At 36.6% G+C, this 27,808-nt stretch overlaps 1 protein-coding gene and 1 long non-coding RNA gene across 3 annotated transcripts in view; one reads left to right on the top strand and one right to left on the bottom strand.

Annotated features, from left to right (window-relative positions):
- LOC132101710 (uncharacterized) overlaps window positions 1–27,132 on the bottom strand; it is a 36,521-nt gene extending 9,389 nt beyond the window's left edge. Inside the window, exon 1 of the long non-coding RNA XR_009423203.1 lies at window positions 27,092–27,132. This is a non-coding gene — a long non-coding RNA (uncharacterized LOC132101710). The remainder of the gene's footprint in view (window positions 1–27,091) is intronic.
- ano2a (anoctamin 2a) lies at window positions 181–27,581 on the top strand. 2 transcript variants are annotated; one of them, XM_059506854.1, is made up of 27 exons: window positions 181–343; window positions 1,411–1,577; window positions 2,944–3,249; window positions 7,013–7,105; window positions 9,297–9,448; window positions 9,548–9,602; window positions 10,135–10,186; window positions 10,287–10,342; window positions 10,458–10,505; window positions 11,768–11,832; window positions 12,608–12,742; window positions 13,143–13,303; window positions 13,442–13,524; window positions 15,042–15,053; window positions 15,822–15,899; window positions 16,771–16,836; window positions 18,886–18,960; window positions 19,036–19,237; window positions 19,352–19,463; window positions 20,566–20,623; window positions 20,711–20,811; window positions 21,037–21,188; window positions 22,890–23,042; window positions 23,146–23,198; window positions 23,306–23,487; window positions 23,584–23,689; window positions 24,746–27,581. In XM_059506854.1, the coding sequence occupies exons 1-27, from the start codon at window positions 307–309 to the stop codon at window positions 25,814–25,816; spliced, it is 3,831 nt and encodes a 1,276-aa protein (XP_059362837.1). In that variant the 5' UTR covers window positions 181–306; the 3' UTR covers window positions 25,817–27,581. The 2 variants fall into 2 exon arrangements, with proteins under 2 accessions (XP_059362837.1, XP_059362838.1); XM_059506855.1 differs by lacking the exon at window positions 15,042–15,053.
- Window positions 27,582–27,808: the final 227 nt, after the last annotated feature.

Below are 27,808 nucleotides of genomic sequence, written 5' to 3'. Positions count from 1 at the left end.
TGCTTGATCATAAAACACACATAATTATTTTTTTTTAAATTTTAAATACTGTCCACGGTTAGTTCGTAATAATTAGTATTATGCATTTAGCGTCTGTCTGTAAGAGATACCTTGTGTGTGTGTGTGTGTGTGTGTGTGTGTGTGTGTGTGTGAGGGGGAGGGGGGTGAGGTTGTGTCACTGTTCTCTCGGTGCACGCGCGCTGGAAGTTTGAGCGTCTCGAGCGCTCCACGGAATTAACAGCAGCAGCACGAGCGCGTTAAGCTGCGCGGGGCCGCGAGCGGATTGTCCACCATATCACCGGGAACATGAACATGGCACTGAACAGGTCGCCCTCTGCCACGGGTGAGTACCAGTCCTAGCACTCCGGTGGATGTTGTTTGTTGATGCTGTTGTTTGAGTGCGAGGGAAAATGCATTTGCTGTATGTCTGTGCAACTGGCACTTAAATAAATTGGCTTGTTTGGTTATATATTCAACTGTTGCAAATGCATGCATGTTATTTTATGTACTCATGCATTTATATCATTAGTCTGATGTGGTGAAAACTGAATATTTGAGTGGCACCAAACTGGTCGTTGATGTTAATTGCAATGAGGCACACACCATTATTTGCCGCTTCAGACGGGCTGTCACACTTTAACACTCGCTAACGTTGAAACTAATTGTGTTAGAATTCACCCTTTGCTTTGGAAAACAATGAGAGGGCTCAGTGTGTCGGAGGGGGTTTGTATAATTAGCTGGGGCAATAAGCTGGATCTATTTCAAGCGCAATCTGACGCCATGTGTTGTTTTCTCATAACAATCAAACACACTTTATAATCTTTTTTCTCTTTTGACATTGTCGACAGAATTATTTGATATGAAAGCACTGGGAAATAAATGCACAAATAGACTGTGGTGTGATGCATGCTTTGGCCAGGTGGTGTAAATGCGCTTATAGCTTCTAAGAGTCATGAATCCCTGTGTTTGTTTACCTGAAGGCATGAGGCATATTTAAGTGACGCCTTAGTCAGGTGTGAACATTTTTAGAAAGACTAGTGGTGTAAGTGCCGCTGTTTGTGTGATCAGGGTCAGTTTTACAGGTTTTGAGCATTGCATTGAGGCACAGCCTTCAATTATGTCGCTGTCCTTGGTTCTGAAAGGTTTTTTAGTTTCTACTTTTAAATGGATGCGTTCTCTCTCTCTCTCTCTCTCTCTCTCTCTCTCTCTCTCTCTCTCTCTATCTCTCTCTATCTCTCTCTATCTCACAGTTCCATTTCAGTTTCAAGCAATTTATTGGCATGCTTGTTTTGCATGCAATATTGTCAAAGCACACACAAAGAAACTGACATAAGAGAAAAATGCCATAAAAGAAGACTTTCACTAAGTATTAGACATAAAAATTAACCTGTTAATATCTCTATCTAACAGAAAATTGGAACGGGGCCCCTGAGCGCATGCGTGTTTCTGCTGTTAAGAGTGAGTCCTCTTCAATACAGAGCGAGAAACTACGCTGTCTTGCCCGAGATATCTCTGAACTGGGCCAGCAGGGCATGGCCAGTGGCGGGCATGATGCCAACGACATTGCTGAGGACACGGTGTGTGATTTCTGTTGTATAATGCAGGCTTAAAGATGAAATGTTGTTTATTATCAAAGACAGGTATTATTTTTAGAGCACATTATGTTAAATTATTAACTGACATTATTGCATTAAATAATGGTTCTGGTTAGATCATATTAAAATATTTGCATTGCATATGTTAAGTTCAATTCAATTCAATTCAATTAAATTATGCAAATAAACTTTAATTATGTGCATCTTCTTAATGGACCCTCTGCAAAAGCTTCACAGACCCCCCCAGGGGTCAAGTAAGATGACATAAGAAAATACAGTGATTTTGCAATTGTCAGCTGGTTACACAAAGATTGTGGGTTGTCAGTGGGAAAAAAATCTCTAGAACTGAAAAATGTATACCATTACTTGACAGTTACAGTCTGAGAATCCATACTCCAGTGTAGGAAAAAACTTTCCAAGGTCCCAACATGCTTTGTTGCAACATTCACATTTTTTTTTTCAAAATCAAATTAAAGAAATCAGAATTTGCATTAAGGCATTTAAAAAATAAATAAACAGATCTACTAAATGGCATCAGTTAAATATTTACACTAGACGTTCCTATAGCCTGTAGAACTCCCAAGGCATTTTCTTTGAACAAAATTCACAATTCCAATGAACTTGATTATTATAAAGTTCTTTAACATACAGTAAAAAAGCTCCCAAGGACAGACACTGGTAAATATTCCTCCTAAAACTTTTTTTTCTTTTCTTTTTTCTTCAAAACTCATAGATAAGACAAAAAACTTTTAAAAGACTTTTTAGTTATATATTTTGTATTTTTATAATATAAAATATTTGTAAAAATCTTATTTGCATAAATTAAATATTTATGCATATAATAAACTTGTTGTTCTTTGCTTTACCGTAACAAAAATAGTAACAAAAAATTTGCTTATGGGAAATGGGGTGCAAGTCTGTAAATGTCTTTTTGCTAAATATACATTTTAATTTGCTCTTATTTGGGGTAAAATATATTATCTTATATTTTCTAATCATACAATTTTTCGGGATCATTTGTAGTGTGAAGAGAATATTATGAAAACCACAATGTCAGCTGACAGTTTTATCCATTAATTTGCAAACCACAGGGACCGTCCTAGTTATACACCTTGCTCAAAAGCAGAATTCAAATCAAACATGAGTGTGACAGGAAACATCCAAAAGCTTTGAACCACCAGCCAATCAGTGGATGACCCAGATCCTAAATTTTTTTGCTGAAAGTGCCAACTACACGCTATGCAGCTTTGAGAGAGCTCTAGGAATCTGTAATTACAGCTTTCGCTGTGTAGCCATGCAGATGTGTCTAGATGTTACTGAGCTGAAAAATGCTTGTGTGTGTTTTCAGGAGGAGCCGGGCCCTGGACCAGGAGGAGGGCTGTGTTTTGCAGATGGCCGCAGAAGAGTGGACTACGTTCTTGTTTATCACTGCAAGAGACGTCAGTCCCAACACCGCCACTCTGTTGTCTCTAACGGCAACGTGCCATCTCAAAGCCCCACCCCTTCACGCAGGAGTACGAAGGGCGATATTTTGGAGGCAGTCCTGGAGGCGGGGCTTGCAATGGAACCCGCCAACAAATTGCAGGATAAAATTAGGGAAGAATTTGAAAGAGGACTTCAGGAGGAAGGCTTGGAGATTGAACATGACAAAGAGGTTTGTGTTGATGTGTGCATAGTTACGTTCCAATTGCTAAAATACTAGCCAACTAAGTACTGTACGCCTACTATTTTTAGTTCTTAAATATGTAAGAAACAATGCATTATGCAGCATTTTAAACTGTAAATTGTCATATGATCTGCTTATATCTATACACTACTGTTCAAATTTTTTAAAATCTTTTTGAAACTCTCTTCTGCATTTATTTAATCAAAAATACAGTAAAAATACAACCCGAATTCCGGAAAAGTTGGGACGTTTTTTAAATTTTAATAAAATGAAAACTAAAAGACTTTCAAATCACATGAGCCAATATTTTATCCACAATAGAACATAGATAACATAGCAAATGTTTAAACTGAGAAAGTTTACAATTTTATGCACAAAATGAGCTCATTTCAATTTTGATTTCTGCTACAGGTCTCAAAATAGTTGGGACGGGGCATGTTTACCATGGTGTAGCATCTCCTTTTCTTTTCAAAACAGTTTGAAGACGTCTGGGCATTGAGGCTATGAGTTGCTGGAGTTTTGCTGTTGGAATTTGGTCCCATTCTTGCCTTATATAGATTTCCAGCTGCTGAAGAGTTCGTGGTCATCTTTGACGTATTTGTTGTTTAATGATGCGCCAAATGTTCTCTATAGGTGAAAGATCTGGACTGCAGGCAGGCCAGGTTAGCACCCGGACTCTTCTACGACGAAGCCATGCTGTTGTTATAGCTGCAGTATGTGGTTTTGCATTGTCCTGCTGAAATAAACAAGGCCTTCCCTGAAATAGACGTTGTTTGGAAGGAAGCATATGTTGCTCTAAAACCTTTATATACCTTTCAGCATTCACAGAGCCTTCCAAAACATGCAAGCTGCCCATACCGTATGCACTTATGCACCCCCATACCATCAGAGATGCTGGCTTTTGAACTGAACGCTGATAACATGCTGGAAGGTCTCCCTCCTCTTTAGCCCGGAGGACACGGCGTCCGTGATTTCCAACAAGAATGTCAAATTTGGACTCGTCTGAACATAAAACACTATTCCACTTTGAAATAGTCCATTTTAAATGAGCCTTGGCCCACAGGACACGACGGCGCTTCTGGACCATGTTCACATATGGCTTCCTTTTTGCATGATAGAGCTTTAGTTGGCATCTGCTGATGGCACGGCGGATTGTGTTTACCGACAGTGGTTTCTGAAAGTATTCCTGGGCCCATTAAGTATTGTCATTGACACAATCATGCCAATGAGTGATGCAGTGTCGTCTGAGAGCCCGAAGACCACGGGCATCCAATAAAGGTCTCCGGCCTTGTCCCTTACGCACAGAGATTTCTCCAGTTTCTCTGAATCTTTTGATGATGTTATGCACTGTAGATGATGAGATTTGCAAAGCCTTTGCAATTTGACGTTGAGGAACATTGTTTTTAAAGTTTTCCACAATTTTTTTACGCAGTCTTTCACAGATTGGAGAGCCTCTGCCCATCTTTACTTCTGAGAGACTCTGCTTCTCTAAGACAAAGCTTTTATAGCTAATCATGTTACAGACCTGATATCAATTAACTAAATTAATCACTAGATGTTCTCCCAGCTGAATCTTTTCAAAACTGCTTGCTTTTTTAGCCATTTGTTGCCCCCGTGCCAACTTTTTTGAGACCTGTAGCAGGCATTAAATTTTAAATGAGCTAATTAAGTGGATAAAAGTGTAAAATTTCTCAGTTTAAACATTTGCTACGTTATCTATGTTCTATTGTGAATAAAATATTGGCTCATGTGATTTGAAATTCCTTTAGTTTTCATTTTATTAAAATTTAAAAAACGTCCCAACTTTTCCGGAATTCGGGTTGTAAATATGATTACAATTTTAAATAAATGTTTTCTATTTTTAATATACTTTATAATATCATTTATTCCTGTGATGCAAAGTTGAATTTTCAGCTTCATTACTTCAGTCTTCAGTGTCACATGATCCTTCAGAAATCATACTAATATACTGATTTGCTGCTCAAGAAAGTTTTGTTGTTGTTGTGGTTGTGAAAAATATGATACATTATTTCAGGATTCTTTGATTTAAAAGAATCTGTCATTTATTTCAAATAGACTTTGTATTATTACACTATACGTTATACTGAGACTTCTGATTAATGTAATGCATCGTTGCTGAATAAAAGTATTAATTTCTTTAAAAAAATAACTAAATTACTGACCCAAAACATTTGAACAGTTGTGTATGTAATTTCACATGTGGTGTCGACACAGTTAATATTTTTGGAAAATAAAAGGGGTTGTTTTGCATTTATTTAAATCCATTGTAATGACAAAACCCATTTTTTGTAAAAGTCCTTAATTCAATAAGTCTAATCAGATAATGAAAATGGTGCTTAAAATAAGCCAAAAATGCATATTGCAAAATGAGTCTGAGTAGCATATTATATTCTGAACATAGCCTATGTGTGTTCTTGTTCGACCATGCATATCTCTATATCTTTTTCTGGCAAACACATGAATGTATCATTGTCACATGTGTTGAGTCATGAATAATCAGGGATGAGCTCAGTTTTGAGTGTAATACTAACAGAATAAACACAGTCAAGAGATTCCCAAGGTGACCTTGGAACTTAAGAATATGAGACCCAGTTTAGAAAAAGCCCAAACCCTCCCACACCAAGAAAAGTCTATCTTTTTTGAAGGGGGAGCTATTTTTTATTTTTAAGCAGTGCAGCATATATTAATACTAGTTAAAAGATGCCAAAAAGCATTTCTTCGCTTTCCTGCAATGCTGCAGTGGTGGCCCCCAGCGATATATTTGCGACAGATGCAACTGTGGTTGTCACAAGGGATGATCGGTTCCCCCTGCATCATGGATTTTCCCAAGTTGAAGCAGGGAGAGCTTAGTATTTCTGAATAGGAGTAGATTGGTTGACTCATGCAGCTTTTTGCCACAAAAAAAAGCTTATACTCAAGCAATACCCTTGTGAATCCAAATAGAGTTCCTATTATTATGCAGGATTGAGTATACCTTAAAATAAACTACATGCTTATGCGTGAGGAAACAACTAGATATTTCAACCTAAAAGAAATTATATTTTGCCTAAAGAAAATAAAGCCTTTTTTAAGGACCATTATTTTTAGTTTTTGCTTACTTGATAATAATAATGCAAAGAATACAATGAAAAACATATGCTTAAGTGCAGTGTTTTTACTTAATCATAAATTAATACAATGTTGTGTATTTGCAAATAATTTTGTAAGAGAAAAACATAGTTTTTTGATATTGCATAACTAGCTATAATAGTAAATTAATTCTAAGGTGCAAAGGCATTGTTCCTATGTCCGATGTCTATACAGATCTGAAATTGGCCCCATGGTTTATTTTAGCATAAAGTTTGACTGGTGAGAGTGAAATCCTGAGTGGAAGCTGTGAAGTGGGTGTACGTTTGATTGTTGGGGGTGTGTGGATTAAATTTGAGTGCCGCTGTCTCTAGCCTAAAGGCAGATTATGGTTGATCCTCATTGCCAGAGGTGTTTGATGTGTTTGTGTGTGTGTCATTCATCCACGCTGAATAAGACCATTTTAGTAACAGCTGCTTCTTAAACTCTCTCTCTCTCTCTCTCTCTCTCTCTCTCTCTCTGTGTGTGTGAGAGTGTGCACCAATCACCTTATCTTGAACCAAATTTTCAGTTGCATTCTGCAAACAAAATTGACTGCTCTATTCAGTGGCGCTTTACTCTTTAAAGTAATTTTCTTTTCTTTTTTCTCCAATTCTCTTTCAAGATGAGAACGGTCCGGTTTACCCGTCTCCATGTTCCCTGGTCCGTTCTCAGTCGTGAGGCAGAACTTCTTAAGATCAGAGTGCCGACTAAAAAGGTGAGTTACAATAAAAGGGAAAAAGAAACATGAAAAGGCTGCCATTTGAGAATAAAATATAAAGATGTGTCAGAGCACTGATGTGGTGGGTGATCTGTGAGGCCCATAAAGCTCCCAGGGACCTAGGCTTGACTCTGGTCTGCATCATGTTCTGATTATGTTTACCGTTGACTCTCTTTAACAACACCATAGAAAGAAATACAAGGATACACAGTTTACTTGCATGCATTTGTCAGAATCTTTAATAAGATGTTATATGTGTTTTCTGAGAATCAAACCTACAACCTTGTGTTGCTAGTGTATTAAAACTAAAATACTTCCATTAAAATCAACAGTCAACTTTTTGTTTTTTAAATTAATACTTGTATTCAGCAAGGATGCATTAAATTGACCAAAGTGATGGTAAAGACATTTGAATGCTTCTATCTCAAATAAATTATTTTGATCTTTCTATTCATCAAAGAATCTTTTTTTTTAAAAGTGGCAAGGTTTGCACAAATATATTAAGCAACACAACTGTTTTCAACATTGATAACAATCAGAAATGTTTCTTGAGCAGCAAATCAGCATTTTAGAATGATATCCAAAGGATCATGTGAAACTGAAAACTGGAGTCATAATGCTGCAAATTCAGTGTTTGCATCAAATGAATAAATTACATTTTGAAATATATTTTGTTATTAGTTATTTTAAATTGTAGTAATATTTTACAATTATCTTATAAATGTAACATAGGTGAGCATAAGAGACTTGTTTTAAACAAATCATATGTATTTTCACCCATTTATTTATATAAATTGAATTGACTGAATGAATAGATTCCTACTAATTTATCAGCTCATGATGCCTCACAGACTTATTTTATCTTTTGTCTCAAATTATAAAAGTTATTTTTTTCCTTCTATTCTAAAATATGCAGTGTTCTTTCTAGACCCATATTTAGACCATTTTTAGTGACTGTGAAGGTTAACACCATTCAGCAAATCTGAAATACTAAAATATTATATATTTTATATATACACGTATGTATAATAAGTATGACCTGACATTTTCCTCAAGTGTTGTACTGGTACAGACTGCACTGACAAATAAACAAATGCCAATGATTAGAAACAGTTCTGTTCAAATGAGAGCCCAATGTGTCAATCCAAGCTGTTCAGAGACTCAGTAGTCACTGTGGACACTGGCACAGCCCATGAGTGTCATGTTTTTGGTGTTAAGAGCTTTGGCTCCATGATGATCTTTGTAAGTGCTCTGGGGTGGTGTAGTCTAAGAGCAGTTGTAATGCCAAAAGTCAATTCTCAAAATCTGAACACTGCAGAGAAAAAAAGCGTTCTGATTACACGGTCAACAAGCCGATTACTTGTAAAATGTTTTCAAATTCCTGCAAGAGGCATTTGTCATATGCTGCATTCTAAGATGATTGTTAACGTCACATTTTCCCATAAATTTAAATTTGGCTTAAAAGTGACATCCTGAAAGAATGATTTATTCTTTGAGGTGGTGAGTTGTTCTGAATGATTTAATCTGATGATGGTGAATTAGCTGTTGAGACATATGGACCCACATCCCATGTGCTTTGTTTGCCCGCAAAACAAGATATATTTCCATTCCACACATGTGGTGTTAAATCGTCTGACCCTGACTTCTAGTGTGTCTCGTCTCCCTTTAGTTCTGGATATAAATGGATTAACCTCTGTTTAATCCCATCCTCGTCGTTCCTTGCTGTGCGTTGCTGGTATAGTGGTGAGCATAGCTGCCTTCCAAGCAGTTGACCCGGGTTCGTTTCCCGGCCAACGCATTTCCTAGGGAAGTCGTGGCCTAATGGTTAGAGTGTCGGACTCGCAATCGAAGGGTTGTGAGTTCGAGTCTCGGGCCGGCAGGAATTGTGGGTGGGGGGAGTGCATGTACAGTGCTCTCTCCACCCTCAATACCACGACTTAGGTGCCCTTGAGCAAGGCATCGAACCCCCAACTGCTCCCCGGGCGCCGCAGCATAAATGGCTGCCCACTGCTCCGGGTGTGTGTTCACAGTGTGTGTGTGTGTGTGTGTGTGTGTGTGTTCACTGCTGTGTGTGTGCACTTCGGATGGGTTAAATGCAGAGCACGAATTCTGAGTATGGGTCGACATACTTGGCTGAATGTCACGTCACTTTCACTTAATTTCAGTTCTGTTCTGGTTGTTCTTCCAGACATATCAGCTGAAAGAGAAGACGGGGCTCATGGGTGTAATAAGCTCGTTTTGGACGAAGATCAATCAGCCATTCCAGCCAGGCGTACCAGAGCCCCAAGACCCACGCATACGGGTGCTATCCCAGCCGTTCAGCAGAGACAAGCTACACCTGTGAGTGCCAGCATTCGTAGACAGCCAGCGTGTCATAAAAGAGCATTTACAAATAGCAAGCCCATGTGTTGGCCTAATTGGTTGTCTTTTATTTTGCAGATTTGACATAAAGTCGAAAAACAGCTTGTTCAGCAATGCAATACGAGGTCGAATTGTAAGTATCAGTAATAATGAAACAAGACGATACACATCTGGACACATTAGAACATATTTAAATCAACAGTTCATCCAGAAATTACAATTATGTTGTTCTAATGGTTAATGTTGCTGTGGAACACAAAAGGAGAAAATTTGATGCAAATGGTAATTTTTCCTCATACGGTTACAATGATTGGGAACTGGAGCTTTGAAGCTTCAAAAACGACAGAAAAGCAACATAGAAGTATCATTAAACTATACTGTTTTCGTGCATACACTGACTCAAAAAGAGCAATTTATGACTTAGACATTACTACATTGCTCATAAACTCACATGAACATGCTCAGAAAAACTAACAATTTCAATATATATCTTATGACTAAGTGCACATTTCATATGAGCCATTATTGGAGTAATTTTGGAGTCCACATTCATTATATTGAAATAGTAACCAGATAGGAATAGATGAAATTTTCATTTTTGGGTGAGCTATTCTGTTTATGTATTTATTGTGTTATTATTGTGTTGTGAACACACTCTTGCATAGGTTTATGAAATTCTGAGGCGCACCGCCTGCACACAGACCTGTCAAACTATGGGTATGTTCCTTGAGATGGCAAATCTACAAATACCATACACTTTTAAATTGTTTTAAACTGTCAGTTTGAATATGCAAATTCTCTCTCTTTTCTGCCTCAGGTATTTCGTCACTGCTAGCTAAAGGGGTTTATGATTCTGCCTTCCCTCTGCATGATGTAAGTTTTGCATTGCACCCAGCTTAATACAGCTGATTTATAATTCGCCTGTTAGTTCATTATAAATGTGTGATGTGGTTTGGGTAGAGCTCTGTGTGTGTTGTCATTGCTGCAGGGAGACTTTGACAGCTCAGAAGATAAAGAGAATCGCAACGACAGACAGGTGAGTCCTACAGCCTGCTGCGATTGGACGGCAATGTGTCACACAGTGACATTTAAGATTTTTATTTTCATTTGATTGATAAAATGACAATAAGCTGTCTTATTACTGTAAGATATACTTGTGTGTGTCATCTCTAAGAAGATGCAAAGGATTTGTAATGTGTAGGGATGCAACGATATTATCAATATCGAAATATCGCGATAGCAAAACTCTCATTATGCTTTGGCACAGTATTTGTCAAACGAATTAAAACCAAAAGCACAATATGGTTTAATCCCTTCAACAAGTCTGTTTGTGCTACACGTTTCAAAGCACACACATTGATCAGCTCGTGAACCAAAACGTCTCCATTCACAGTGAATGCAGTGAACTCGTTTAGTGCACCTGCTATGAGTTTAGCACGTGTTTGGGAACGCAACGGCCACCAGTTATGCTTTATTTTTACAGCAGATGATTACAGCGTTTCACTAGATTTGTAGTGAAAGTTGTTTTTCGTAAGCCTGTTTGTTTTCACTGAAGCTGAAGTTTTCCTTCAAAATAAAAGCTCTACTGCCATTTCCACCAAAATAAAAGCTTAAAAGTCCATTATGAATTGCTGACAGCTAGCGGTTTAAATGAAGTCCAAATTCAAAATATTTCTTTCAAGTGTAGAAAGAAGGAAAGAAGTATTGTATTTTCCCTACTGTAGTGTAAAGCAAAAATAATATACCATATTTTCCGGACTATAAGTTGCACTTTTTTTCATAGTTTGGCTGGTCCTGCGACTTATATGCTTATACTTATAGGCACTCTATGCTGCTCAGTGCTCCTGTAGTCTACACTGAGCAGCACAGAGCGCCCTCTCGCGGCTGTAGACGGTAATGTTTTCTCTTGGTTCTTGGTTCTAAATAAATGCAACTTATAGTCCAGTGCGACTTATATATGTTTTTTTCCTCATCATGACGTAATTTTGGACTGATACGACTTATACTCAGGTGCGACTTTCTTCAAGTACAAGAATGACTTTTTTCTAACGTAAGTTAATTAATTATGCCTCTTGCTTAATTAAGAACATGGGTTGCAGCTTCTAATGTTGAACTCTCAACATTAGATAGAATCATTTAACTTTAAATGTACACAATTTTCTTTTTTCCCCCAATTCTTATTTTTTTTAATTATGCAATAAATACCGTATCGTGGACTTCATATCGCAATATTATCGTATCATGCGATTTTGATATCATTATATCCCTAGTAATGAGTGATATTTGGTTGTATTACAGATGCTGCATGAGGAATGGGCCAATTATGGTGCTTGCTACAAATATCAGCCAATGGACCTTATAAGGTATCAGACATGATGTTCATCCCTACCATCTGGTTCTGTGAAAGATGTAATTCAGCACACAGATGGTTATTAACTGGTTCTCTTTTCTGAGAACTGTCAGATGTGTGTGTGTATTTATTTTTGTGGCCTTCTGTAAATAGTTCTACTTTAAATCACGTGGCTCGTTGAGGAGCGATGTGTCTCTTTTCATTTTTAAGATTTCACCTGGCTGGCAGGCAACAAAATACCTGACAAAAAAGTCTCATTCTGTCTAACCTAGAATGCTTATCAAACAAGCATTTTCAATCTTATTAAATGACCTGCAACTTGCTGCAATTCAGCTTTTTTTTGAGTAAAAGAAGATGCTTTGCATCTGGTGAATTTAATATGCCCGTCTGGACATCATGAATATTAAAAACATGCCCACTGTACAGCATGCATGCTGAGAATAGCAGACAGTATGTCTTTGACAGTACAATACTAAGACTATTTAGTAAACGTATACTTATGTTTTGGCTCACATGGAGCCTGCAAACCGAAATATTCTGAGCTGATTATGAGGAAAAGCTCTGGAACAGAGTGTAGCTGCTGAAATCATAACCAAAATAGCCAAAATATTTGAATAAGTGAATATACAAGAGTTGGAGGATGTGAAAAACTTGTGAATGGCATTCAGTTTCAATAGTAAGGTTCATATTCTGTGCAGTCATTGTTTTTTGCATGTGCTGGTGTTCAGAGGTGGTTTAGCTTGTCAAATTCATAACAGTTCTGTAACCCGTTTACCTGTATTCAAAAGGAAGTACTTTGGAGAGAAGATTGGCCTGTATTTTGCCTGGTTGGGAGTGTACACACAGCTGCTGATTCCAGCCTCGGCTTTAGGAGTCGCGGTATTCCTGTACGGCTGCTTCACCGTAGACACCAATGTGCCCAGGTAAACACATTCACGTTTGCTTTTCTAGCATGATGAGGTCTTTGCCTTAACTTCTGATGTTTTTTAACAAACAAATATTTTTCTGTGCCCTAAAAATGAATATGACCCGCACAGATTTTCATTAAAACTTTATTTTGTGTGTTTATTAAGCTATTTACCTTAATATTAAAATAATTATTTTTCCATAATATAAGCTTTAGATCAAACCAACAGTAACTCTAATATGTATTTTGGAATATTTATATTTGAATTGAATTGATTTATTTCCTTTCCTTCATTAAGCCTTTTCCAGGGATGTTTTATGAATTTTGATGTCTTTTTTCTTTTTCAAAGAAAATAAATGTTTTTGGCAGTGAATGTTTGTGATATAATCAATAATGAACTTCTCCCTCTCTTTCAGTCAAGAGATGTGTGATGAGCGTCTTAATTTCACCATGTGTCCTCTATGTGATCGTGTGTGTGATTACTGGCAGCTGAGCAGTATCTGCAGTACGGCGCGGACCAGCTATCTGTTTGATAACCACGCCACCGTGGGCTTCGCCATCTTTATGTCCCTTTGGGGTATGAGCTGTATGAATATGTGCATTTGATGATAAACTATGTGATTAATGTACATTTAGGATATATTGAGAAGAAATAAGGTGGTGTAAAGAGGAATATATAGTGTTGTGATAATTGTGTGTGTGTGTGTGTGTTTAGCGGCAGTGTTTCTAGAACACTGGAAGAGGAGGCAGCGATGTTTACAGCACAGCTGGGATCTGACAGGCATGGAAGACGATGAGGTGAGAAAAGTCCCAAGCATTTCAGAATACCAGAAACATGTTTGAAGTCACAGAACACTTCTAATATTAATTATCAAATAGCGGCAGCCCTAAAATCAGACTTTCAAAGATGTTAAATTGCTGACTGCATCATTTAAAAAATGCTGCTCACTGAGTAGAATTCTGATTTAAAAAAACAGAAGTTTGGACAGCACACCATATATATATATATATATATATATATATAAAGGGTCATATGTATATATATATATATATATATATATGACCCTGGACCACAAAACCAGTCTTAAGTCAGTATATTTTTAGCAATAGCCAAAAAATACTGTATGGGTCAAAATTATAGATTTTTCTTTTATGCCAGAAATCATTAGGATATTAAGTAAAGATCATGTTACATGAAGATATTTTGTAAATTTCCTACCGTAAATATATCAAAACTTAATTTTTGATTATAAATATGCATTGCTAAGAACTTCATTTGGACAAATTTAAATGAGATTTTCTCAGTATTTAGATTTTTATGCACCCTCAGATTTCAGATTTTCACATATCTCGGCCAAATATTGTTTTATCCTAATAAGCCTAATTTTATATATATATAAAAAAGGCACATCCATGAGCAAAGATTTGTTACTTGCTAGTTGGTTGCAGTCTGTAATAAAAAGGGGACATTCTCATTGTCTCATTGCACAGAACAGTGGATTGGACAAAAACTTGTCACAATGTGTCAATATTGTCAAATATTACTACAATTTAAAACAACTATTTTCTATTTGAATATATTAAAACATATAATTTATTCCTGTGATGAAAAGCTGAGTTTTTAACATCATTACTCCAGTCTGATCCTTCAGAAATCATTCTAATACACTGATTTAATGCATGCATACATTTTTCGGGATTCTTTGATGAATAAAAAGTTTTTTTGTTTTTTTTAAACAGCATTTATTTCTAATTAATAGAATTGTTTTGCAATAGAACTCTCTTTTCCTTGCTGAAAAAAAGTAAAATAAGCATATTGGTCAACCTCAATGCACCTCTATCCAGCATGACATGATTGTTATACATAACCTCCAATATAGCTGCCTTCTTAAAAACCACTTCAGAATCTCACCTATGAGCATCAGCACAAACTCGCAGCAACACAGTTCATAAAGCATTGCTAAACATAATCCAAAATAATAGCTAGTTCTCTTTAGTGAAAATTCAAGACTTCATTGTTCTTGAAGGTTTGAACCGCTCACCTGGGAGCTGATTCAATCTGAACGTGTGTTGTGTAAGTGGTGGGAGACGATGGTGTGTGTGTGTGTGTGATAGGACATGTGTGAGTAATGAGATTGTGTTCTGCTTAAAGCATTGAGCTGAGTGGATGAAGGTCTGCGCTCTCAACAGGATGCCATGGAGATCATGAGCGACATGCTAATGTGAACGATAATGAACTTCAATTACACCATGTTTAATATAGTGCAAACCTGTGTCTAATGCTATGTTTTCTTTGCTTTCATGCTCACCGATAGGAAAGGGCTGAGGTAAACCTAATATCCTGCTCTTTTTCTCTATCTCTGTTTCTATATGGTTCCCGACACGCTCAAACGCACACCATATTTCTCTCCGCATCCCTCACACTTCCCCCACCCTCATCATCGCTCCATCTCCCTTTGCCTTTTTCTGCGCAGCAGGAGGGTCAATTTTGCATCGCCGTGTATGGTGATGCTGTTTGATGAATCAACCCTGAATTCATACGAAGAGGGGAGATTTATATTGGATTAACATTGTAGTAACCTGTGTGTCAAAGAATCCTTTACCGTGATTTTATACCATTAACCTCGATGCCATAATCCTGACCACAATGTTCTTGCCAGATACTCACAACCTTATTTGTGAAGTTGTAAATGCTACCTGTCTGGCTGAAACACACTTTGTGTCATAAATATATCATCTTAAGCATTTAACGAACTATACAGCACTCTTATAGAGGATATTGGTCTGATAGATTGAGTCTACTAAAGCAACATGTTAGCCAGAAAAGCCCTGTGGGTTACGTGCTTTTTAATGAACTTGCAGTTTTGTACTATACTGGCGTCTTTGCCTCCAGACAAGAAAATGATTTAATGTGGAACAAGATAATTATTTCTATTTGTGCATGTGTTTGTGGATCCTGTTTCTATGGAGACTTGCTTATGCATGTCTAAGGAACTGATGTGGGATTTGCTGCTTTTTGACATCTTTGGAGTCCTTGATCACTGAGCTTGATGTGTGTGTGTGTGTGTGTGTGTGTGTGTGTGTTTGTATCACAGAATGAGCTACGACCAGCATATGAGGACTTTCTTCTTAAGAAACAAGAGAAGAAGGCAAAGAATAAGAAGAATGAAGAGGTAAACTAAAACATTATGTACAGAACTATTAGCTTCTTATGTTTTGAATGAATTTCCATAATTCTCCATAACATTTTCAAATGTTTGTGATTACTGAATAATAGTGAGTTTATAAAGATAGTACTTACAAAGAGTAATAATTATAATTGTAAAAATATATTTTAATCCCAAAAGAGTAACAATTGCAATTATAAAAAACTATTTTAGAGCTGTATATAACAAAAAGAAAATCATATAATATCATGTCTTCTTGCCTTGCCTTAATTTGAATAATTTCTTTGATTTTTCAAAGCTTGGAAATAACAATTCCCTGATTTCATGCAAATATTAGATCTGATTTTTCAAAAATATCAGAATATGCGGCAACATTAACGATAACTTAAAACAATACTCTTGCAAAATTTCTGAAGGGATGTGCACAAGATTCCTATAAGAATTTTAATTTTATTTAAATGAACTCATGAAATGAAATGTTACTTTAATTTAATAATTTGTATAAAATCTTTGAAATGTATAATAATTACATTAATTTTCATTATTGAAAATGTTGGAACTACACATTTTTGGAACTTTAATTTATCCAGTAGAATTGTATTCATTTCTTATTAAATTCCGATTATGATTTTTTAAATAATATAAATTAAATACATATATTAATTATATATTTTGTTTAATAAATATATGTGTTTAAAGTTCTTTTTACTCACTATTATCAATTCAGGATATGATGGTGAAGTCTTAATGTTCACTTCAAATTTAATTATTGCTTTAAAAATGCACTGAGCTGAAATACCTGGAATAGCACGCAGATTTTTCCAGGTAGATTGAAGTGTGTGTGCGCAGTGCTTTTAATCTCTGCTCTGTGTTCTAGCCGGACGCAGGAACGGATGACAAAGGAAGAGAGAAGCTACTGTCTGCTAAAGGAGGACAGTCACCGGTGAGGAGGGGGGAGATAATTTGGGAGTTTACTGTGTGTCTGTCTAGGAGAGAGCAAGCTAATCAACTTAACAAGAAGAGGCGGGGTTTTAGGGATAATGCAGTTAGTTCTCAGCTGTCAGTCACAGAGTGCTCACCGCCCTGACCTCCGTCGGACCCCTCCTGCCCACCCGACTCATATCCGTCTTTCTTCTTATCACACCCCGCATTAGCACTCTCATCTTTTTCTTCTCATTCTTTCTGACAATTGAATTAATTCGATAATGACTTACTCAGTCTGGTGGATAATGCTGGCGCTTTTTCCCTTTGAAATGAGCAATTTGGTCGCAATTTCATTTGATGTGATTTTACGGATTTTTGTTACTGTCATTGTGCCCTTGTACGCAGTGTCAGGCCTGCGGCGCGTACACACAACACACGTATGCGCTCAAACACTATCTGTGGCATACAAATTTACTACACACGGCACTCAAAGCAGATTACCTCTCTGGGTATTCCACACTAGATTATGCAGGATTAGAGTCAGAGCGGGATTAAAACACGCAAGTTAGAGTGGTGTCCTTCCTCTAATAAAAGACACATGTTCAGGGTGTATGTGTGTGTACCTGAGAGAATGTAGTGTTTAATTCAGATTTGATGAGTGTGCGTCTGGGGGAGGGTTGAATGTGTGCATTAACTTTAGCACTTCAATCAAATTTCATTCAAAAAGTTCATTGCAAATCCAAAACTATTTCCTGTTATGATGCACAAAGCCGTAGATTTTGTAAAGTAATATTTAACAGTGTTAAGTTTTATTTAACTGAATAACTGGAGGCCAAGCCAAACTGGTAATGGTCAATATTAGCATATTTTTTAAAGATTTTTTTAGGTATAAGTAACCAATTAATAGGATAATTTGACCAAAATAATGTAAATACTGTGGTGCTTTTTTAACATTAAATTTTACAATAAAAACATTGACAACCAATCGAAATCCATCCTGCTTTAAAGAGCTTGAGAATTTAAAGCTACAGATGACAAAACTGCAGCACGCTAATGATAAGCAAACCCTATCAAACGTTGATGTGGACACTAATATAGTTATCATTATAGTTACCTTTATAGTTATTTTTCTTGGCATGAACAGACCTTTATTCTTTCTTTTTTCTGTTCTATTCTTTTTTTTCATATTTTATTTGATTAATTTTTTTACTTTTTCCCCCCAAAAGCATCATATTTCGACTGTACTCAATGTACATAAATAACATTATATAACGTATGTATATGCACAGATTGACCTGAAGCATGTAAAAATTCTAGAATAGATATTAGTGTGAACACTGTTCATGTTCTGTTTAACTGACTAAATATTTACTTTTTATAGTATGGGCCAACATATCGGTTATTGCCATACTATAAAAATGTGACCTGTGCTGGCAAAATTAGTCAAATTGAGCAAAAAAAAAAAAAAAAGTTATTTATATTATTATTTATTTTATTTTAACCTGCAAATTGATTTATGACTTGTTGGAATCAGAAAAAAAAATTACTGAGCTACACACGTTCGAAGACGAACAAAACGAGTTAATGTTTTCTGAAGGTTTCTATCACCTTCAACATTGTATCTTTTCCTCCACTTCTTTTCTTGATAATAACCACTATATTAATAATCACAAGCTAAAATACATTGTTTGCAACCACTTCTTTTTTCCAGTGAAGAAAGCATTCAAGAAAAACAAATAGACTAATCAAATGTAAAAATCACTTCATTGTATCCAATACAAATGAAAAAAACGTAAAGTTCAATCAAAAGCATTGAGTGATTCCTTTGTTTCTTTTATTGTTCGATTAATATTAATGTAATAGACGGCCTATATATTAAGTCCTACTTTAATGCACAGATCTAATAGCTCAAAATCAGCCCATGTGCATTCTGACTCATTTTGCCAGCATGGGTCACAAATAATCACTGCTTGTCAGTATCAGGCAAAATGTGATTGTGGTACTCCAGTAGCTAGTGTATTCACAGCTGATATGGTGAGTATTAAGTAACATCCTGTTGTTCTTGTAGCTTGCCTTAGAGTCTTTGTCATGGACAGACAGGCTGCCAGGATACTGCATCAACATATCCTCTATCCTCCTTATGGTAGGCACCTTTCCCCATAACGGCATTTGTTGCATAGTTTTTACAGTTAAAATTCACATTTATCTGTTTTCTCAGGTTGGGGTCACGTTCTCTGCTGTATCTGGTGTGATTCTGTACCGCATCATTGTGTTTGCTATTATGTCAATGAACCCTGATCACGAGGCCAAGGCTAATGTGCGTGTAACCGTGACAACCACCGCTGTCATCATCAACTTACTGGTGGTTCTGGTGCTGGATGAGATCTACGGCGCTATAGCGGCCTGGATTACAGAGCTTGGTGTGTGTGTGTGTGTGTGTGTGTGTTTACTTGATAAAAGTGTGACTCTGACGTAGAAAAGATCATGCATTACCGATGATTATTATGAATATGATGTTGATGTCATACTTGCAGAGATTCCAAAGACTGAATCAACATTTGAGGAGCATGTGATCTTGAAAGCTTTTTTGCTGAAGAGCATGAATGCATTCGCACCTGTCTTCTATGTGGCCTTCTTTAAGGGCAGGTAAATTGGCATCTCAACCAAACTAATGTGACGTTCTATTGCCAATGATAATTGGATTATGATAATGTACTTTGTTGTTGTTTTTCGTGTCCAGTTTGTTGCAGTGTAGTCGTGTGCTTACTGTAGTATTGTGTTTGTATGTTGCGTTGTGTCTACACTAGTGTCTATACTGTATACTGTAGTGTTGTGTGTTTGTCCTGTGTAGTCCATTGTTGAGAATGTTATCTATATATATATATATTTATATGTATATATCACTTTGCAGTGACCATTTGTTTCATAAAAACACTTATTTATTTACATATATATATATATATATATATATAGAGAGAGAGAGAGAGAGAGAGAGAGAGAGAGAGAGAGAAAGAGGGCACAAAAATCTTAACCTAAAATAAACAAAAATATTGTTAAAATATTACAATAAGGTTCCATTTGTAAAACATTAGTTAACAACAATGAACCAACAATGTAAAATAACTTAGGGTAACACTTTATTTTAAGGTGTCCTTGTTACATGTTACATATACTTACTATTATAATAACAATACATTATGCATAATTACATGCAGTCAACCCCTATCCTAACCCTAACCATGCAGTAAGTACATGTAGTTAATTCATGTTACTCAGTACTTAAACATATAATTACACTGTAGCAAGGACACCTTTAAATAAAGTGTTACCTCATTTAGTAATCTAAGTTAATGTGTATTTCAACATATATATATATATATATTACTCATGCAATATGCTCTTTTATATAATTATTTTATACAAGCCCGATGTTGTACAAATGAAAGAATGCATTTTTACCTAAATTATTTTATACATTTTTTTACATGTTTTATTAATGTATTACTTTTTATGAGTTCATGTCTAAATTTCAATATGCAAATTACAGTTCTATAAGTACCTGTTTTGTGGTGTCTGTGTGTTATATGTGTTGTGTTGCTGAACAGTACACTATTATGTTAACAATATAGTGTGTCCCTGTGTAATATGCTTTTTAGAGTCTAAGCACCAAAATGCTGAATTTTTGGGTTACATTGTTTAATCCAATTGACATTTTTGTTTAATATCTCTTATAACTGTGCTAATTTAGGTTTGCCGGTCGTCCAGGTGACTATGTTTATGTCTTTAAGGATTTCCGCATGGAAGAGGTAATTATTAAAATGCTAATATGTTTGTCTGCAGTGTTTTAGCATAGTGCAACTAACAGTTTGCATGTACATGTGTTTTTGGTCTAGTGTTCTCCAGGTGGTTGTCTTATTGAAGTGTGTATTCAGCTGGGAATCATTATGTTGGGAAAGCAGCTCATTCAGAATAATGTGTTTGAAATTGCCATTCCGTAAGTGTTTTACATACACATACACACATCCAAAGTCTTCCCCGTGGTCCCTCTGCTAATTTTCTTTGATTCTGCAATGTACCCCCAGTCTATTAGAGGAAGCCCCTAACTCTCTTGTTAAATTACATTTTAATACTCCACACTGTTTAACATTACCAACACAGTGCACATTGAGTGATGGAAGAGATGTTTAAAATAACACGGCCAAATCTGTTGACATTACAGGAAGCTGAAGAAGATGTATCGCACATATAAGGAGGAGAAAGATGGATCGGCAGATGAGGAGGACAAAGATTCTAAACGAGAACCACAGCGCTGGGATTTGGACTATGATCTGGAGCCATATGAGGGATTGAGCCCAGAGTACATGGAGATGGGTGAGTACCACATGCTCAAATTGAACAATAGACTCAAATGTCAGCAACGTTTGGTGCATCACTTTTATTGTTCTACTTGTTTTTAAGTACCTTACAACCCCAAAAACACAATTAGTTATGTTTTGTAGCAACTTAAAACCCTTATTTTAATGTTTAATGATAGTGTTGTGGCTTGACAAATGTTTTTTTTTTTTAGAATTGCTCTTTATAGTCAATTATAAATCGATTTTCTATACATTATAAAAAAAATTTTTATTATATTGCATTATTATTATTATACATTCCTGGTCTTATTTTCAATGATTCATCAGTTTTTTTTCTTCCAAAGATTTCTTCAAAATGTATGATTTGCTCCATTACATTTGTGAAAGGACAATGTGAATGCTGTTTAAAGTTGGCTTTAATAACTGTAATAATGAAATAACATACAATATAATTTTTAGGCATTTGACATCACCATGATGTACTTCTTCTCTGGCTGCTACTGACCAATCATAATTAATTTTAGGCTTTGCACTCTACCTGGACAACTAGTTATCTACGAAGCTGTGTTGTGTCTAAATTATGTTGAGAAATTTTCGATCTTGAAAGCAAGATCTGGTTCTTATTAAATTACATTTACATTTTTTTTAATAAGTATGCACATTTAAAATAGAGTTATTCACACCAATACAAATGTTCTGTGATTTCATTTTTATAAATGACTGTTAATTCATATGTTCAGACCATCACAAATCAATTTTCTATCACACTATGAAAAATGTTGCACAACCAATATGATTTGTGCCAATTTGTGCACGAATCACTCCAAGGCACTCAAAATTATAGTGAAAAAAGCCTTTATTGACATGGCTTTACATTAAAAGCAACACACAAGTGCATCGACGCATTGTGGCTAACAAGCCTTCATCAGTCTTTATTATGTGTTGCTTTTAATGGCTTTTAAAGCCATGTGAATAAAGTATTTTTCTTTTTTTTTTTAAATAAGCCTTGGAGTGATTCGTTTTTGGATCAAGTTAGAAATCCTGCATACAAAGAACACCGATTTATGGACTTTATACCCTGGCTGCTTTTTTGCATATTTTTTTTAATTAAGATTTGTGATTGCCTAGAGCCACTGCTTTTGCATAAAACAACTACTTAATGTATTTTGCTAAGCAAACCTCCTTGTATTAGACACATGGGGGAAACAGAATCCAACAGTGAGCAATCCAGCTATCAGAAACTGTTCCACAACCAATATGGAGAGACGTTCATTTACATTTATGCATTCAACAGAATGCAGATTTATGCATTCAGTCTATACATTTTTACCAGTATGTGTTCCCTGGGAATTGAACCCACAACCTTTTGTGCTGCTAACACAATGCTCTACCACTAAGCCAGAACCTCCAAGTATAAGAAATATTTGGGAGTAATCCATCTGTTGGATTCTGTTTCCCCAACTCCAGGGTGAGATGGATGTAATGTATGTAATCCTTCACTGTAGTCAAACTGCCGTATGGGAAGCACTAGTGGATTGGTGATTAACAAGAAATATAAAAAATATCAAATTGAATGCCAACATCTGCTTTATACAAACTCTTATTAGTTTTTCCTTTGAAGAGGTTTAGTGATGGTGTTTAAGTATGTCTGCGATGACTTTGAAGAATTGGGTTTGATTGAGGACATCGGTGTATGTGTGTGTTTGCTTGTCTGCAGTTATTCAATATGGATTTGTCACACTCTTTGTGGCCTCCTTCCCGCTGGCACCAGTCTTTGCTCTGCTTAATAATGTCATTGAAATCCGACTAGATGCGGCAAAATTCGTCACTGAAATACGCCGGCCTGATGCAGTCAGTGCTAAAGAGATTGGTATGAATTTTTGCAGCAGATATGCACAGTCTTACTCATGATTACACTTAACATAACTCTTAAACTAGTTCACACTGTCACATGTTTATCTTCCCTCTCCCAGGCATATGGTACAACATCTTGAGTGGAATCAGCAAGTTTGCTGTCATTACAAATGTGAGTGTTAATATTTTGACTTATATAGTTCCTGGCTGTGTTTAGTATGATTTATCTCATTGCGTGCAGAGATTTTAAGATTTTTCTTTCTGTCTCTTTACTCCAAGGCTTTTGTGATCTCCTTTACATCTGAGTTCATTCCTCGGATGGTGTATCAGTATTTGTACAGTGAGACTGGCACCATGCATGGTTATACCAACCACACACTGGCTTATTTCAACACAAGCAACTTTAAACCTGGCACTGCTCCGCATGACACTGACTTTGACAGACAACTCCGTATTTGCAGGTACACGCGGCACACATGCAACATAACCCATAACCTCTGCTCACCTATTTTATCTGATACCATTTGTTTTTTCTCCACTACAATTCGTCTTCACAGGTACAAAGACTATCGAGATCCACCTTGGTCTTCTGAGTCTTATCAGCTTTCTAAACAGTACTGGTCTGTGCTGGCTGCACGCTTGGCTTTCGTCATTTTTTTCCAGGTCAGTCTTTGTTAAACTGCTTTTCTTGTAGTTCAATGAACACTGCAAGTTAAATACAACGTAAGCTCTCTCTACCATTAAAAAAATAATAAAGTCAAGGCCATGTCATCCCGGTCTCATTTACATGATATCCATACAATGATACAAAGAAGGGTTGTAATCTAAATATCTCTAAAGCATTTTAATGACTTCATATGTCAATATAATCTTTGCGTGATAAAGGCAAGCAGATTTAGCTTTCATTCTACATTGAGGGGGCTCAAGCTTTAATTTCCCAGCCTTTGTACTTCTAGTAGGAGATTAAAACAGAGCTGAAATATTAGATATAAAGTGAAGGCGGGGGATGCCGGAAGAACTGTCACCTAAGTGAAAAAAGCAGCACTGGCCTATTAACCTTAAATCTGATTGAAAGATTAGATGAACATGCTAATTTAAGAAATCCATATGCATATAGCACAAATTCCACAAATGGTATTTACATCAATAAATGCTTAACCAGAACTGGATCTACCTAATATGTATACATGTATTATGAAAATTCTTAATGAAAAATTCATATAACTGCTGTATAGCCAAGCATAAATAAAGCTAACTAATAAAATGAATAAATAATGCTGCATGATTCTGTTTTAAACCCATAATTTTTTACACAGTTTTCATTTCAATCATTTGGAATTGTCCTTTAAAATTAATCAATATTTCTTAATTTAACACGCATACATTTTAATCCATCTTCTTATATTTATTTTATTAAATTTTTACAGTAATATGCTAAATAACAAAAATGGGTCAAACTACAATAGACCAAGTTTTTGAAAAAATATAAACATTTATTAATTACCATGTTCAAGATTAGATGAAAAATCCCCCAAAAAGCTCATATGTTTTAATGAATGTTCTACCTTGAAATTCTTTTTTAAGTGTATTATTGTAAAAGGGTTTTCTTGTGTTCTTATGAGAAACAAATCCAAATTATTTAAAACTTAAGTTGTATTCAACCCAGAATTTTCCTGTAAAATAGGACTGGATGTTTGATTGTATGTTGTTGTGTTGTAGAACTTGGCCATGTTCCTCAGTATGCTGGTGGCATGGTTGATCCCAGACGTGCCTCGTTCTCTGAAGGAGCAGTTGAAGAGAGAGAAAACCCTCCTGATGGATGTTCTACTCACAGAGGAGACAGACAAGCAATGCACCCAGTCACAAACATTGACAACTACTAACAATGATTTAGGATCATTGGAGGAGCTGCCTGTCTGCAGTGGAGTAATGCTAAGCCAGTCATATGAAGAGTTGAAAGAACTAAAGGTGACCAGTGGAGAGGAAGAAGAGCTTGAGGAACAATCAGAAGAGGAACCCGTCGCATCCACCAGTTATCTGCCTGACAGGCCTCGACCTTCGACCTGTGAAAGTCTCAATACAACTTCAGAGTCCCTGTCTAAGATAGCCTGTCGTGATGAATCACCCACCACACCTACAGCATGTTCAAACCAGTCCATTCATTCAATCAAAACCGGCTCACTATCACGACACCAAGAGTTCAACTCGAATGAACCTCCACCTCGAGATCCAAGTTCCAGGTCTAAGAGCCGTTGCCGAACCCTTCCGCCAAGGCACGGAGGACCAGAAGCTGAAGCACATGTAACCAGACCTAGCCACTCAACAACATTCACACATTTCGATCAGAAAGTTCCTCCATCCACTAGTGAGCTCACCCTAAAGGTCTCTAGAGGACCATCTAAAACCAAGCCCTCTGAAAGCCAAATGTCTGTCTCAGATTCACTGGATTCAGTGCTCACGAGCAGCCATTCAATAGCGCTCCCTCGCCCGCCATCCAGAACGGAGCTTGCTAGCAGCCTTTCGAAACCAGAGCTTGTGGGCAGCCAGTCAACAGGACTACCACGGCCTCCCTCCAAACCAGAGCTGGTGGGAAGCGCAACGAAAGGGCTTCCACCTCGTGATCCAGGCTCGAAAGTTAAGGGCCGATGCCAGACTCTTCCTCCAAAGTATAGAGGCACAGAGACTTCTGGAGAGATGAAGACCAGACCTAGTCACTCCACCACCTTCACACACCTCAGTCAACAGCTCCCTCCCTCACCCAGTGATCTCAAACGTAACAATCCAATATGAGTGGGACAAGATGAAGTGTGGAACAGCACTCCACCTTTTCAGCACCTTGCATCCGATCACCATTCTCAGTGCCAGGCAACCCATGCCATCAACAGCTCATCTTTGACTTCTCAATGGTGACTGAACGAGCATCTTCATTAACTCTGTATGTAGATCAATTGTTGATGGCTTGGTGGAGGTTCTCTTAGTTGGTTAACTACGGGGACTTCTTTTGCACAGAATCACCAACTTTATTGGAGGACCAAGTGCAGACTTGTGCATTCTGGGTATTCTTCTGGAGCCATTTGACATGGCTCGATGACTCTTAAACATTGTCTTATACTGTGACTTGCCATTTTCTCTTTCAAATATAACTCCTGTACAGACATGCGCAGATATATATACACACACCAAATCTCATTAACCTGACATCTTGAACCAGAACAGGTGAGAAAAGAGAGAGGCTTAGGAATATGGGCCAAAGGGCTTTGCAGTCCATACGATTTGTTACTCAGCAAGTGGAACTTTCATTTCGTAATGTGTTCTTTCATGAGTTTTGCTAACTTGTACTTAACCAGAATAATAACTAAATGTGAACTTATTAAGACAATACATCAGCTTTTCAGAATGAGCCAACTTGTTTGTGAAATTGTCTATTTGTCTTTGGTGGCAACATCTGTAGTGTCTCATCCATATGGCAAGTTAGCACGTAGCTTGGCAGCACGCTCATGACATGATATAGAAATGTGATGTTGAAATGGATTCAAAGCCAGTTACATTGTACATTGTAAATACACTGTAGTATTTTAAATAATCTCATTTAGCACTATGCTAGCACAGCTAAAGCATGATGTATTCAAAATGAAGAGCTTTTCAGGGATTTACCAATCGTCACTTTAACAGGGGACGAAAGGTAAGAATGCATACAGGCCACGTTCACACTGCCAAGTTTTTGAAATTACAAATGCATTTATTTGCAGAAATGAATAGCTAAATTATCGCTCCATTTGTGTACGCAATACAAGTGTCAATCCTACAACTCCAAACAAGCAATAGTTAATGTCTCACAGCTGTAAAGATACATGCCAACAGTTTAGCCTGTTTGGTGTTTTCTATTATAATACTTCTATAATAAAACTAATATAGCGTACTGAGATGTATTCACGTCTGGCAATTTTTAATGCGTCATTAGTAGTCACTAATAAACAAATAGTCACTAATAAACAAACTGTGTGTACAGAACAGGATTAAGGGATTAATTCACCCAAAATTAAAATAATGACATCATTTACTCACCCTGATGTCGCTCAAGCCAATATTAGTTTCTTTCATCCCTGGAACACAAAATAAGAAATTATGTTGAGTGTCTAGGCTTTTCTCTTTGATGTAATTAACTGAATGGCCAGTTATACTTTACAAATTCTATAAAAGACAAAAAGCACCATAAAAGAAGACCAGACGACTAGTATGCTATATTCTGAAGCCATATGACAGCTTGTGTAACAAACAAACTCAAATATTGGGGTGAACTATTAAAACAACTGGAGTTGACAGCTGTATTTAGCTGCAATGTGGTACTGGCCTCTGTGTATTCAGGTCTATATGGCATGGCAGGTGTGTATGATATGCATTGGGGATCAATTAGCTAAGAACAGTAACAAACAGAAGTCAAGTAGAACATTCACGTCCATGTTATTTATAAAGGTCTTGAGAAACTCTGACAATATTTTGATATTATAATGAAAAAATATGACTACTGTTCATAATAAAAAGTGGAAAGGAAGAAGTTTGTCTTATTTTATTTGTTTGTTAGCATGATTTGCCAGAATGCACTGCTACTTTTGAACGTTGTGTTAATGGAAAAATGTGCTTTTATCCCTCATAATGTTGAAGTTACAACAACTACCTCCAGGGGCTTATCATGCATCTTTGAATCTCTACTGTACTGTATACTGATTCTCTAAATCCTGTATTTTCGACCACCACAAGATGGAGACAGCAAACCTACTGTAC

The sequence above is a fragment of the Carassius carassius genome, chromosome 23, assembly GCF_963082965.1.
Source record: "Carassius carassius chromosome 23, fCarCar2.1, whole genome shotgun sequence".
Classification (NCBI taxonomy): Eukaryota; Metazoa; Chordata; class Actinopteri; order Cypriniformes; family Cyprinidae; genus Carassius; species Carassius carassius.
Note: the sequence above shows the minus strand (reverse complement) of the source record. Positions and strands in the feature narration are given on the sequence as shown.